Source organism: Ascaphus truei, chromosome 6, assembly GCF_040206685.1.
Source record: "Ascaphus truei isolate aAscTru1 chromosome 6, aAscTru1.hap1, whole genome shotgun sequence".
Classification (NCBI taxonomy): Eukaryota; Metazoa; Chordata; class Amphibia; order Anura; family Ascaphidae; genus Ascaphus; species Ascaphus truei.
Window position 1 is genome coordinate 57,569,962 of NC_134488.1, and position 14,958 is coordinate 57,584,919.

Sequence of the window (14,958 nt, forward strand, 5' to 3'; positions counted from 1 at the left end):
AAAGCATCTGTTGTCTAAATTTAGCATAGGTTGAACTTGATGGACGTACGTCTTTCTTCAACCTCATCTACTATGTAACTATATGTAACTACAGGAGGGCCCCGGGTATACGGTGGGTTCCGTTCCAGAGGCCCGCCGTATAGTGAAAATCGCCGGAAAGCGGATCCGGCGATTTTCAGTGCTGCACATGCACAAACCGGCATTTTCGCCGTTCTGCGCATGTGCGACCTATGCGCTGCTCGCGCAACCTGCGGTCTGCGCATGCGTGCTGGGCGCACCCGCCCGTTCTGCGCACGCGCGATTTCAGATTCAACATGGCGGTCCCCTTCTCGGTCCGCCGTATCAGCGGATCGCCGAGAAGCGGGGCCCTGCTGTATGTAACTATCATCACACCCATCCTTCTGTATGGCAGTGAGGTGTGGGGTCCTTACATACCCAGACTCCACAAAATGGGATAACAGCTCAACCGAAATACTGCATCTGGAATTCTGCAAACATCTTCTCGAAGTACACAGGAGTACAGCAAACAATACATGCTGGGCTGAGCTAGGCCACTTCACTGCTCACTGTAAAGGAGAGCACTGACATTTTGGGCTCAACAAAACAGCCATCCACAGTCTTACTGGTAGAGAAATAAGAAGCCGGGCTCCTCACTAAACCCTGTACCATCAAACAACTTGTCCTCTCACTCCAAGAACAAAACCCCACACAGATCAACAGTCTGCCGAAAGAACAAATCAACTCAAATCGCCAGCGAAATGAAGGAGCAGTATGCGACTATGCGGGAATATTATATCCAATGCTCAAAGCTGGAGACCTACCACAGCCTAGAGAGAATACACTCTGGCACCCTACCTACTGAAGGATAAAACGACCCAAAGCAGAGACAGACCTTGTGCCAGTACCGAATGAGTGCCCACAGCCTGGAAATAGAAACAGGCAGACAGACCTGGAAGCACCGGGAGATTAGACTGTGCAGCGATGTGAGCAAGGAGAGGTAGAAGATGAAACACACTTCCTGCTGCACACAATACTCTGAAGTGAGGAGTGCCCACTTGGAGAAACTCACGGCTCTAATCCAGAACTTTAATAATATAGAAGAGAACCCAAAAAAATAGCGCTCCTCCTGGGAGAAGATGAAACCACAGCAGAACTGGCTGCACACTATATCAGTACCTGTCACAGGCTGAGAAACTGTGTATAACCGTTACCCAGGTACTGTGTAATCATTATACCCTACCCCGTTTTTCATGCTTTGGTAATACTGATTCCAATAAAGCTCATTTGATTTGGGAGAAAAAGCGTGAAAGAGAGAAAGAATAAAAGAGAGAGAAAGCGTATAAGAGAAAATTCTCTAGTAATGATTTTTCCAAGTCACTGGTTACAAGGAAATTGTTGGGCGACCTACTGAAGTGCGCTTCAATGTCATGCAGCATGTACAGACTGCGTTTCTCCATCAAATTTACAGCAATGCCCTTCTTGCCAAAACGACCAGTGCGGCCAATACGATGCAGGTAGGTTTCGAAGTCGACTGTGCCATCCATATTTAGAGGCAAATCAAAATTTACGACAATTGAGACCTGTTCCACATCAATACCTGGAATAGAAAATGTAACAAAACAAATATTTTTTGCATTTGGTTGTGTGCAAGGTTATCAGTGATAATGCTGCATTTCACATATTTTATCGCAAAAGGAAATCATTAATTGAGCTGGTCTGATCTGTTACAATGATGCAAGTCTAATGTACAAGGCCTCAAAATCCAATAGTTAGTTCTTAAAATAAAGTACAATTTAAAGACCAATGCATACGATTTAGACTATATTTGAACTGGATTATTTCTGATCACAACTGAGAATTACATTTCTATCCCCTCACTCGCTAGCAATCACTTTCAGAATTTAAAAAAATAATTAAAAATAGACTGGACTTTAACAAGACAACAATTTTCTAATATAAAAAGGATTGACTAATTAAAATGACTATAGTTTATAAAGCCATATTTTAAAATGATTTGAAGTAGAAGTCGTATTATATCCAATGCATTAAAATATATTAAACACAAACTAGTCATTACATTTCTCTGCTGTATTTATTTTTTCTTTTAAGAGGCAGATGTGTGCTAATATCTACTTGGTTATCAGAAGCTACAAGACCTTTGACAGTACATATTGTTTACATGTGGTCACAGATTATTTCGTTTCCTAGTGACAATACAACATGACATCATAATATGTTCACAGTAGTTGCCATGGACATGTAAAAAATATAAAACAAAGCTGGGTTAACAGGTCATAAAGATCAATAAATATGAATATGGACGAGCTGAAATGAAGTAACTTAAGATGTACTTTTAGTGCAGTTACAGTGATTGTTTAAAATAACTCTCTGCAAGGACCTGTTCAGAACAGACTGATTCACCTCGAGCACAGACGTTTGTAGTGATGAGAACTTTCTCTTTCCCTTCACGGAACCTCTGAATCATGTTAGCTCGGTCAACGACAGCAAGTTCTCCACTTAGCAGGGTCACGCAGTGTCCATCTTTAGACATTTCTTTAAAAAGCCAACTGGCTATTTTACGGGTCTGTAAAAAAAAAAAAAAAAAATGATTTACACAAATTACAACTTTGGAGCACCAAGCAGAAGATGGAGGCAAGAGATAGTCATCACTTAACTTCGTTAAAAGATTATAGTTAAAGGCCAAGTGACAAGTCACCATTGATCAAATGACCATTGATCGAAGCTTCAGATACCTTTGTTTTTCTAGACCATGGTTAATTAGAACTATAAACGATCAACTATAACTTTACTCAGACAGCAATATATTTAAGAAATAAGAATGACCCATATTCCATTTATATTTATGCTCTCTTTTCCATTTGTTATTAATAGGTTTACATACTGTTTTGGCAAATACAGGCCCCAGATCAGCAAGACCTATGGATCTTCATGTCTGTGTTTTTCAAGGTCCAGTGCAAAAGGCAAACCCAAGCACTGACCAGACGACACCAACTAGCATACATACTATGTTTTCTGAAATTACACACCAAAACGCATTTAGAAAAGCTAACAAGTCTTATGCAAACTCTAGATTTCGCATCAAACTCTCATATACAAGCGCTTTGAAAATCAAGCAAAGGCATACAAATTGTTTTTCCCCCATGTATCCTGATACCAGAATTAAAAATACAATAAAAAAATACAATATACACATTCTGGTTTGGCAAATGCAGGCCCCCAAATCAGCAAGACAGCCGCTGCACACCTTGATTTTCTGAATTGAAGCCTCATTTCACATTGTAACACATTTCCAATGTCAAATGGAACAATCGTACTATAGCCGTAATTCAATGACTAATTCTGTAGAATAGCAGAGAAAAATGCAAAAAAATTGCAAAGAGCAGCACACTGCCCAAAATAATGGGAAACAGGTTCTCACTGCTAGGAACGTCTGATATTTCACGACTTTCATAAAGCAGGGCAAAAATGACCTCTAGCTTGCATTACGAGAATAAACATTTTACATCTGGTGCTTTTCTATACACAATGTATGCATTGTAAACAGCTATCTGTACCATATAAATGGCAATTTTTTTTAATACTATGCCAACGTTTTTCTAGTGGCATCAAACATCTGATTTGTCCACATTAGAACACACAGCAGTGCTTGTTACCATGTGTTGCGGACACTGGTACACCAAGGGTGGACTTATGAACTGGACATATAGAACCCTGAAGAACCAAAATCGACCATGTGTTGTGGGTCAAACACCCTCTCTTTTGCTCAAACTTTGTCCGATGCTGATATTTTGAATACTTCAGTTTTTCTTTCCTAGATATTGCCGGTTTTATCTAGCATGGACAAGTGATGAAAGAGATATGAGAAAGAGAGAAAAATTAGAGATAGAGATACATACTCTATACACTACCGACACACTTTATTAAAGTGTGGCCGGTACCGCAAGCCGGGAGATTTCCCGGCTTGCTAGTGGCCGCCCCTCGGCGTGCCGCGCGTCATAGACGAGCGGTCACGCGTCTTCGGGAGCCTGCGCCCCCTGCACGCGCGTCCAGGGCTCCCCGAGGGAGCCCTGGTGTCCCGCGATCGCGGGACGGCGGCAGGGGGTTCCGGGGGACCCGGCAGTGGTAGGGAGAGCGCCCCGATCGGAGGGCGCTCTTCCGCTGCTTCGGCGCGCGCCCGTCACCCTCGGGCGCGCGCCAGGCTACTGCTGCGGCCAAGAACGGGCAAATGCTCGAATAAACTTGGCCGCAGCAGTAAGGGCATTTAATGATAGTGTTACTCATACATTCCGTCATTGCCGTAGGTTTTAGCTCATCTGGTTTGTTTTACTAAACAGTTTCTTGGAGGTGCATGGCTTGTACCTGCAGGATAGAGTTCCTTACCAATTCTCCAATTAGTATAAAAGTTTTATAAACCTCATTGTCAGGCTACACTTCAACCTCCACAGAAGAGTTTTTATGGCTGACAGAAAGGAGAGATGTGTCGGTATTAATATTTCTCACTAAGGTATTTGTGCACCCAAAACTTTCCTTAATAAGGGAACTTTGTAACTGGCTTTGGCCAGCTTTTAACTGCACTAAATTACAAAACAGTGTGGTGAGAAAAAGTTTGTAAACAGCAATAATTACAGAAATTCCATAGTTTCTCTATGATACCTGATAACCTTCTTGAGTCATAACAGAGAGGGAAGATTTCTTATTTTAGTGGGATCTATTCAGGGTAACCCTCTCACACTGGCATCAGTTTACGCACCTTGCGAACCAGCAGCAGATTTGTTTTCCCTTTTCTTCCGGAAATTGCACAAGGAAGCCAAGGGAAATATGATTGTTGCGGGGGACCTTAACAGGACATTGAACCCCAAGATGGATCGGTGCACTGCATCTAGTCTCCCCCCTAAACTAGACGTTCAACAAATCACTCATGGATTACGAGATTGCCAGTTGGTAGATATCTGGAGGGAGCAGCACCCTCAGAGTAGGGATTATACCTTTTTCTCCCACCCACACAACCGCTATAGTTGGCTGGACTACTTCCTGGTATCCAATAGACTGGTCCCAGTGGTCTCCCACACAGGGATACACGACATTTCGTGGTCAGACCACGCACCCATTGAGCTGCGGTGCACACTAAATTTACTAGACAGGCCGGGAGCAAATTGGAGATTAAACGAATTGTTGCTAAAAATACCAGATACTAAGAGAGAAATTGGAGAGAGGATCGTGGAATTTTTTTCTTTTAACGAGGGCAGTGTATCATCACACACCACATTGTGGGAGGCCCATAAGGCTACCCTCAGGGGCTCTCTCATGTGCCTAGCAGCTAGGCGCAGGAGAGAACAGGAACGTCAAATAAAAACCTTGCAGGAGAAATTAGCTGCCCAAACGGAGGCCCACAAAAAATCCAAAAACGACGACACCCTGAGAGAACTCTTAAATACTAAACAGCAGTTAAACATGCGATTGGCCTCCCAGGCGGAAAAGGAGATGAGCTGGCCTAAGCGAAGGTACTTTGAGAAGGCGAACAAGCCGGACACCCTTTTAGCTAATCGACTCCGCAACAAAATTCCAAACTATCACATACAAGCCATCCGCACGCAGGGGGGAGATCTTACCTCAAATACTAAGCGGATCGTGGCAGAATTCAAAAGCTACTACGAGACGCTCTACGACGGAGGTAAGGTCATACACAATCAAAACACGAGGGACAATCTCGGGGAATTTTTGAGGGAAGCAAAACTGCCGACATTGAGCCGGACGGAGGGGGAAGCGTTACAGACAGACTTCTCTTTAGAAGAGTTAACGGAAGTTGTAAAGTCAGTTAAGCCTGCCAAGGCGCCTGGCCCAGACGGCTTCTCCAACCTATACTATAAAAAATACTTGAAAATTCTAGCCCCACACTTATTGAAGCTATTTAATTCGATCCTGCAAGGGGCCTCGTTTCCAGCCCAAATGCTCCAGGCGTCCATCTCCCTGGTCCATAAATCGGGTAAGGACCCAGCAGACTGTAAGAGCTACCAGCCCATCTCGTTGATAAACACGGATATTAAAATCTTCTCCAAACTTTTAGCTAATCGAGTGGGTACCGTTCTCCCCAGATTGGTTCATCCAGATCAGATAGGGTTCATTGGGGGAAGGCAAGCGGCAGACAATACCAGACGAATAGTCGATTTGATTGATTTGGCACAAAAGTAGAATATCCCGTCTATGGTATTGAGTCTGGACGCCGAAAAAGCCTTTGATAGGATTGATTGGCTCTATTTGAGAGGGATACTGGAAGCATTTGGCTTTAAGGGATGTCTCTTGGGGGCCATTATGGCATTGTACGAGGGGCCAACGGCAAGGGTACGGCATCAAGGGTTCCCATCAGATCAATTTCAAATTCGGAGTGGCACTCGACAAGGCTGCCCGCTGTCTCCCTTGCTGTTCGCCCTGTGTGTAGAACCCTTGGCGGCGCATATGAGAAACAACCCGGATATTACGGGAATATCTGTAAGAGAACAGTCACACAAAGTGGCGCTATACGCGGATGATGTGATCCTGACATTATCAAATCCCCTTACCTCCCTGCCCAATGTCTTTTTAATTTTGGGGACCTTTAAACAAATTTCAGGGTTCAAAATTAATCAGGCCAAATCAGAAGCCCTCAATATAAATTTACCTAAGCAGGTGGAAAAATTAATTGGACTAAATTTCAACTTTAAGTGGCAACCCTCTATGATCAAATACCTAGGGGTATATATCACTAAGGAGTACAAAGCTTTGTATAAAGCAAATTATCCCAGGTTGTTTCGGACTCTGCGAGAGGATCTCAGGAGATGGGCGGAGTGTAGCATCTCGTGGATAGGTCGCATTCATAGTGTGAAAATGAATCTCCTCTCACGGGTGCTGTACCTTTTCCAGGCCCTCCCGATCCCCCTAGTAAAAGACGATATCCTCGCGCTACAGTCCTTAATAACAAAGTTTATCTGGAATAAAAAGGGCCCGAGAATTAGAAAATAAATCTTGAGGCCGACCTCGAGAGGAGGGTTGGGGGTGCCATGCTTGTTCGCCTACTACGAAGCAGCCCAGCTGAGCCAGATTATACAATGGCACGCAGATCCGAGCCTTCGGAGGTGGGTAGCATTAGAAAAGGAATGCTGCGCACCGATAGAAATACAGAATCTAATTTGGTTGCCCAAACGGAGTCGGTCCGCTATGCGGACACCGCTGCAGGCCATGGTCAGTTCCCTGAAAACCTGGGAGGCGGTCAAATTCAAATGTTTTCTCACATCCCCAAACTCTCTGATGACCCCCATTTGGGGGAATCCAGACTTTGCTCCCGGCATGGATAGCTCTAATTTTTCAAATTGGATTCGAGCAGGGTATCTCCGTCTCAACGATCTGGAGGGTAGACAATATATCAAAACCTTTGATCATATCAAAGAGGAGCAGGATATTCCTAACGCAGAATTCTTTAGATACCTCCAGATCAGAGCTTTCTATAATGAAGCTCCTATTCGGCCCCGGAGAACAAATTTCGAGCAGCTCTGTTCAAGAGACACGGACTCAAGGGGACTAACCTCTAGGATGTACAGGGAAGTGGTCTGCTCAGAGACGGATGACAAACCCAGACTTAGTTACATGAGACAGTGGGAAGATGACCTAGGGGAGAAGTTAGAAGACGACGACTGGGACAGGATCCTACAGGCAGCAGCCAAAAGCTCTATCTGTACCACGTTAAAGGAGAACGCATATAAAGTCCTGATGCGGTGGTACTATACCCCCACTAAACTGTCCAAATTTGTCAAAGGCTACTCTCCGCTCTGCCCTAAGCAGTGCGGAGACAGAGCGGACTTGTGCCACATGCTGTGGTCTTGCGCGAGGGTGGCTCCGATTTGGGCGGAAATTAGGGAATGGCTCCAACGATTGCTGGAGGTGGAGATCCCCCTGGACCCGTGGCTGTTCATATTGGGCAGACGGGTTGAGGGGATCTCGAACGCTTCACACAAGTTGATCACACATTTGGCAACTGCCACCAGGTGCGAGATCGCAGCATTATGGAAACAACCAGATATCCCAATTATTCCCAAGATCAGGAACAGAATTTGGTTTGTCTGCCGGATAGAACAGTTAAAAAGTATGGTTAACGACACCGGTTCAAATTTTCTAAAAGTCTGGGAGCCTTGGCTGGCACAGACGGACATCCCGGGAATAGACAGTGCCACAATATTACAATGATAGGTAAAAATGCGTTCTCCGGTGACAAAACGGATCCTCGACCATATAGTGACAGAGGGACTGGGGGGTGGGCGGGAACCCTGAAGGCATAGGATGCCCCAAGAGGGAGAGTTAAAAGAGTAAAGAGGTTCACAGACCTGAGGAGAAAGGTACACACACATATAATCACCCTGAGACTTCGAAGAGGAGACCAGTCGGCTGGACGGCAAGGAGCCAGAGTGTTGCCCCCCCACCCCCCATACCAAGGATACGGAACCCTCCACGCACCCCCCTCCCCCCTCTCTCCTTCCCTTTCTTACCCTTTGGTCCTGTCTCCCTGTCTGTCCTGTGAGTCCGGTGTGTCAATGTGATGGATAAACGTTAAAAAAGAGGTGATGATACTGAAGCCATTGGGTTGTGTTACCATGTCTGTAATATTTCACCTAATAAAATCAAAGTTATAAAAAAACAAAACAAAGGTAGAACATTTTGGCCTCAATGAGAAATGTTACAGTATGTTTGTTGTGTTTGAAGAGAAGAACCTCATCCCAACCTTTAAGCATGGTGGTGGGAGTGTGACGGTTTTGCTGCCTCTGAACCTGTACAGCTTGCCATCATTGACACAGCCATGAATTCTGCATTGTATCAAAAGATTCTAGAGGAGAATGTCAAGCCATTCATCTGCGAGCTGAACCTGAAGCGAAAGTGGGTCATGCAGCAAGACAATGATCCTAAACATACAAGAAGATCTACAAAAAAAAGTAAGTCCATGTTTTTGAATGGCCCAGTCAAAGTCCGGACCTAAACCAAATTGAAATGTTGTGGTAGTAACTGAAGTGAGTCGTCCATGGAAGGAAGCCCTCAAATGACACAGAGCTGAAGCAGTTCTATAAAGAATCAGACAAAATTCTTCAAAACAGATGTGAGATGGACCGGTAGTTATAGGAAACGCTTAGTTTAAGTTATTGCTGCTCAAGGGGTACTGAATCTAAAGATTCATGCTTTTTCTCACATGAATATTGAATGTTGAACCATTTGTGGAGAAATAAATGTTGAGAAAGTATCATGTTTTTGTGTAATTTGTTTGATCAAGTTATCTATTATTAGGACTTACATTAAGATCTAATAGAATTTTAACATATTGCAAACCTAAAATGTTAAGTGGTCCAAACTTTCTCGCCACTAAGCATATGCTCCTTCAGGGCACATTCACATACCACAAAGTTTAGTCAATAGGACAGTAAGACATTGCATATATTTAGTGTATGTACCAGCTAAACGGAGTTTAACTTGACACGGTTGGCAGGCTTAAATCATGAAAGAGAAAGGACACGGGGCGCACAGAATATATCAAATATAGTATTGAAAATCAACAAAAGAACAAATAAAATAAAAAGCAAAATAAAAATAAAAATCAAGTGATGTGGAACAGAGAATAATCTATAGATGTACTCACACGGCCATGTGTGGTACTGAGTCTTTGAAAAGGTTTATTTTCTCTATGCTGCTCCTTCACTGCAGCAAACAGCTAATGCTCCCTTCCGGGTCTTTATCAGGGGTGACATCACCAATCGGTATAAGAGGGAAGACAGTGCCACAAATACACATTTAAAAGATTATTTTATTAGATAAAAAAGTGAGTAACAGTGTAACTCACATATAAGTAACTCCTCCGGCCCACATCGCCAGTTTCTGTACTCCGGTGCAGTGTGCGCTCGATCCCGTGTCCGGTATACAGGACTGCAAGTCCAAAGTGCAGGCGCCGGCTACAGTGTCCGCACGCAGCCGAAAAGCTCCAGGTCCCTACATGAACTACGCGTTTCAGATATGGTAATCCTTCGTCTGGTCAGGTAGCAGACCTGGAGGACCATGCTTATATAGGGCTGACATCAATTAGTGTAACTCTCCTAATGCTAAATGGTAATTGGTGATAGTAATTAGAGAAGTATACTATATATGAAATCATGCTTCGATCAAAAGATACATACGAGCAAAATGTAACCTTCCGCTCACCTATTAAAGAACAATCATGTGCTAATGATAATAGGGAGCATAGAGGAATAGTAGCAACTTGATAACGATACGGTCAACAGATTAACCCAAAAGAGACGTATCTGCACTCACTATTAACACAAAGTATGGCCAGAAATATTCAATCTGTGGGTGCCAATATCCCATAAGGCCACTTACAATGAATAATGCAAATATTAAAAACAAATTTATTAGGTTAATTAAAAGACGGTAACAGTTACAAAATAATTAAAAATGGGGGGAGGTCAATAGGGTATACCGGGATGATACCATAAACCAATAATATCATAAATCCAAATTTAAACAAACGGATCCACCGTTAGTGTGTCATGGGCGTATGCAAAATCTATGACAGTGCCTTAAATATACCTGCTATCAATAAAACACATACTAATCACTCATAGTAGTTTGCATAAGCAAAACGTAACAGATAACATCATATCGCCATACAAGCTGAGCTGCATGTACTGAAGAGTTTCAAATACAATTTGCAGCATAGAATTTCACACGAGATGCAGTGCAATCTTCTTCTCCTCTAAATAAAACCCAGAAGGGAAAACCACACAACATAGCTTTTAATAAACTTTGTGGAGCCTATGCAATCTGATCAGTTATTGGCCACAGAAGTCATCAGTTGCCCAGGTTATATTTGGCAGGGACACCCTGTTTGTATTGCCATGTAGTTAAATGTAGTAGTAGTGACCTGTGCCATATGACCACTGATTGGAAGAGCCCTGTGATCTGACATGGGAATAATCCTCTAGCCAATCACCATTTTTAGATGGAACATGTCCCTGTCACGGGAGACCAATGTTTTTAACACAAAAATACCCAGATACTTTGATTGCGCAAAACGTGAGATAAAATCACAATTTATTTTTACACGAGAAACACACACAGCTTGATTTACAAAATAACACGAATAAACACTTACTGGGACTGGGCAAAACGAAATAAAATGTTTCCGTAACGAACTTCACTGAAATAAAGTCTCTAGGTACCAATTCCCAGGAGAAAGAGCCGCGAAACAGTCTTTGGCTAGTGGCGCTGCCTGCAACCACGCTTACTCCGCCGAAGGTCATCTTTTCGTTCTGCACTTGCAGGATTCGTTCGCAAATCCTTAGTTCTAACCAACTCTTAAAGCGGGGTACAATCCTTAGTTACGATGGAATAGTCTTCGTACCGCACGATGTATCTTAGACGAATCTCTTTACCAAACCTTTTAACTAAAGCCTAATTGGCTGCACGGACTTTTAAAAGCACCAAAGTCCTATCTGTATAATGTGCAGCCAATCCCTGCATGGGAAGAACACATCCGACTTATTGGCAAGGTTCGCCCATATTTCATGGAGCCGGGCAGAGGCTTCAAGGTATGCTTCGGTCATGCGCCAACTTCGCACTTGAACATCTTAGCATACCTAACCAAGCCCACTTCCCTGGAGATATGGTGGCTGCCTGTCCCTGGACATCTGGCAGGAAAACCTGTTTACATTTACTTCTCAACACTTTAAAGTGTCGGTACCTTAAGTCCGGACTTTCCTAGACATTCTGGAGTCATCTCAGCATGATGTCTTAGAAGTCCTGACTTAAGTTATACAATAAAGTTGGAGCGCAGAGAGAAAAGGGTGGTGTTAGACAAAATCACTTTAATGGGTAAAATAACATTTAAAACTTACAATTAGTAAAGCTGCATCGCCCATGGGGTTCCCAAGCCTGTCCTCACTAACACTGCCTCCCTCGGCAGTGTCCTAATGCGAGTCGCTGCCCTGCTACAACCCGGAAGTAGAAGTCCAATACAGGGCTCTCTCGCGAGATCACTACTCAGGAAGTGCTGGCTCTGGCTGGATAATAGAAATGAACCCCCGATAGGCTATAGATACCACTCTCCAAGATCGAGTGTGTACCCTATATTCTATGCAACCCCTCAACGCGTTTCGCGCGATCTTGCGCTTCGTCAGGAGGTAGTATACATCTCAGGGGGCTGCCTTATATAGGCCACCACTCCCCTAATCATGCTAAATCTCATACACTTGTGCATACTTGTTACAATGAATAATTAATGATCCTGTGATTAGACAAATACTCTCAACATGACATACATAACAACAAATCAATATTATCTTATACATTCGATTTAAAACTTTTCCCCTAAAATTTACTTTCAAATTACTGTAAATGTTCCCTAAAATACTCCCTAACTTGTACATAGATCCTTAGATCATTCACCTGCTAATCAGCATGTTGGAATTGCCTACTCTAATAAAACTTGATCTAGTTATAGATCACTAAACATGTTTTATATTACAGTTTATATATAAAATATCTTTATTCTCTTTCACCTATTTAAAAATTAATTAAAAAGTACCAACTAGAATTTTAAAAAACTGTTCAATTTAAAAACCATTATTTTACTTGTTATAAAATTAGTGTCCATATAGCTATCTCAGGAAGGGATTTAACTCTATCATATCATTCAGACCATCAGGCATTTTACTTTTGAGTGTGTATATCCAAAATTGTTCGCGTTGGAGTAACTTTAAATCTCTATTCCCTTTTCTAATGTCTTTTTGGACTATCTCTAAACCTCTAAACCTTAGACCTTCAGGTAACCCATTGTGGTAATGTAAGAAATGTAGGGACAGATTGTGTACTTTTTTGCCATGTTCCACATTGCGTTTGGCGTTTCTAATACCGTTCACATGTTCGCCAATTCGCACTTTTAGTGGTCTTATAGTTTTCCCAACGTAACATTTATTGCATGGACATGTAATAATGTACACTATAAAATTTGTTTGACATGTAATAAAATCTTTAATTTTATATTCTGACCCTGTTTGTTGATTCACAAAGACCTTATCAGTGGACATGTATGGGCACATTACACATTTCCCACATTTGAAATTACCCAAAGGTTTCGTCAAAAAGTGTGTTTGCTTTAAAACTTTAGATCCCTTTAAAAAACTAGGGGCCAAAATATTTTTTAAATTTTGTGCCTTCCTAAAAATAACCTTTGGTTTATCCTTAAGTTTTTTGCCTAGAATGGGATCCATTTTTAACACCTCCCAATGTTTGTTCACCAAGTGTCTAATTTTGGATTCCTGTTTACAAAAGTCTGTTATAAACATAGGTGTTGTGTCATTACTATCGGATCTCACTTTTCTTTGTGGTGCTAGTAGTGTGTTTCTGGGTCTATTTTCACTTTTGATAAAGGATTTCTGTATTAGATCTTTATCATAACCTTTCTCTATAAAGCGCTGTCTTAAAATGTTAGATTGTTCATTGAAATCCTTAGGTTCTGAACAATTTCGTTTCACCCGCAAAAATTGCCCATATGGTATATTATTGAGCCAATTTACAGAGTGATTGCTACTAAAGTCTAGATAAGAGTTAGCATCCACCTTCTTAAAAAAAGTTTTGGTAACTATACGGTTGCCTACAGCTTTTAGATTAAGGTCCAGAAAATTGATTTCTACAGAATTGGTATCTCCACTTAGAACAATATTTCTATCATTTTTATTTAAGAATGCAATGAATTTATCTAGTAAATCTTTAGTTCCAGACCAGATAATTAGAATATCGTCTATATACCTGCCATAATAAACCAGATATTGACGAAACTCATTATTAATCCACACAAAATCTTCTTCCCATTTGCCCATGAATAGCCCCGCATAGTTTGGGGCAAAGCGGGTACCCATAGCTGTTCCATTTACTTGGATAAAATATTCACCCTCAAACAGGAAATAGTTATGTTGTAGAATGAACATGATGCTATCTACAATAAACTCCTGTTGTATGCTTGATAGCGTGTTATCGTTATACAAGAAATGCGACACCGCCCTGGTCCCCAAACCATGTTCAATGCATGTATATAAAGAACTTACATCTAATGTTGCCCAAATAAAGTGCTCCTCCCACTGGATCTTGTCCATTTCATTTAGGACTGCCCTACTGTCTTTAATGTAGGATGGAAGGGCCATAGTAATTGGTGCCAAGAAGGTATCTACATATTTCGACAGATTAGCAGTTAGGGAATTTATACCCGATATAATAGGTCGTCCAGGAGGGTTATTCAATGTTTTGTGGATTTTTGGGATATGATATAGTATAGGTACTCGTGGATGGCTATTATAGACATATTGGAATTCTTGGGAACTTAGAATGCCTCTCTCTTTTGCATCCCTTAGAAATCTATCTAGATATCCCAAATATTCATTTGTTGGATCTGTCCCTAGTTTCTGATATGATATTTTATCATTGAGGAGTCTATAGGCCTCACCTATATAGTCTTCGCGATTTTGTAGCACTGTACCGCCCCCTTTATCCGCTTGGCGTATAATTAATTGCCTATTTTCGTTTAGACTTTTTATAGCTTCCCTTTCATTGCGGGTAAGGTTGTCATTGGCCATGTAGTATCGATTGTTGTTACATAGTGTTCGAATCTCCTGTTCTACTAATTTGCCAAATAGTTCTATGTATGGCCCTTTTGATTCATGGGGATAAAAAACAGATTTAGGTTTTAGACCTGTATGTACAGTGTTTTTCCCCAGGTCACTTTCCTCATATAAACTTAGCAGGTTATGGTAGGTATTTTCGATTTCAAATGAGGCATCGTTATTAGATGTGTGGGGGTTGGTTTCATTAGGAGATGTACCACTAACATTATTGTGATTATCATTGATTTCAAATAGATCAATCCATTCACTTTCGTTG

The 14,958-nt window shown here is 41.9% G+C and overlaps 1 protein-coding gene across 5 annotated transcripts in view; it reads right to left on the minus strand.

Moving 5' to 3' along the window:
- Positions 1–14,958, minus strand: part of DDX25 (DEAD-box helicase 25) — a 155,946-nt gene that overhangs the window by 14,212 nt on the left and 126,776 nt on the right. For all 5 annotated transcript variants that reach the window (XM_075604354.1, XM_075604353.1, XM_075604356.1 and 2 more), the window contains 2 exons: positions 2,422–2,584; positions 1,409–1,597 (listed from right to left, as the gene is read on the minus strand). In XM_075604354.1, the coding sequence (XP_075460469.1) occupies positions 1,409–1,597; positions 2,422–2,584 (352 nt within the window). The remainder of the gene's footprint in view (positions 1–1,408; positions 1,598–2,421; positions 2,585–14,958) is intronic.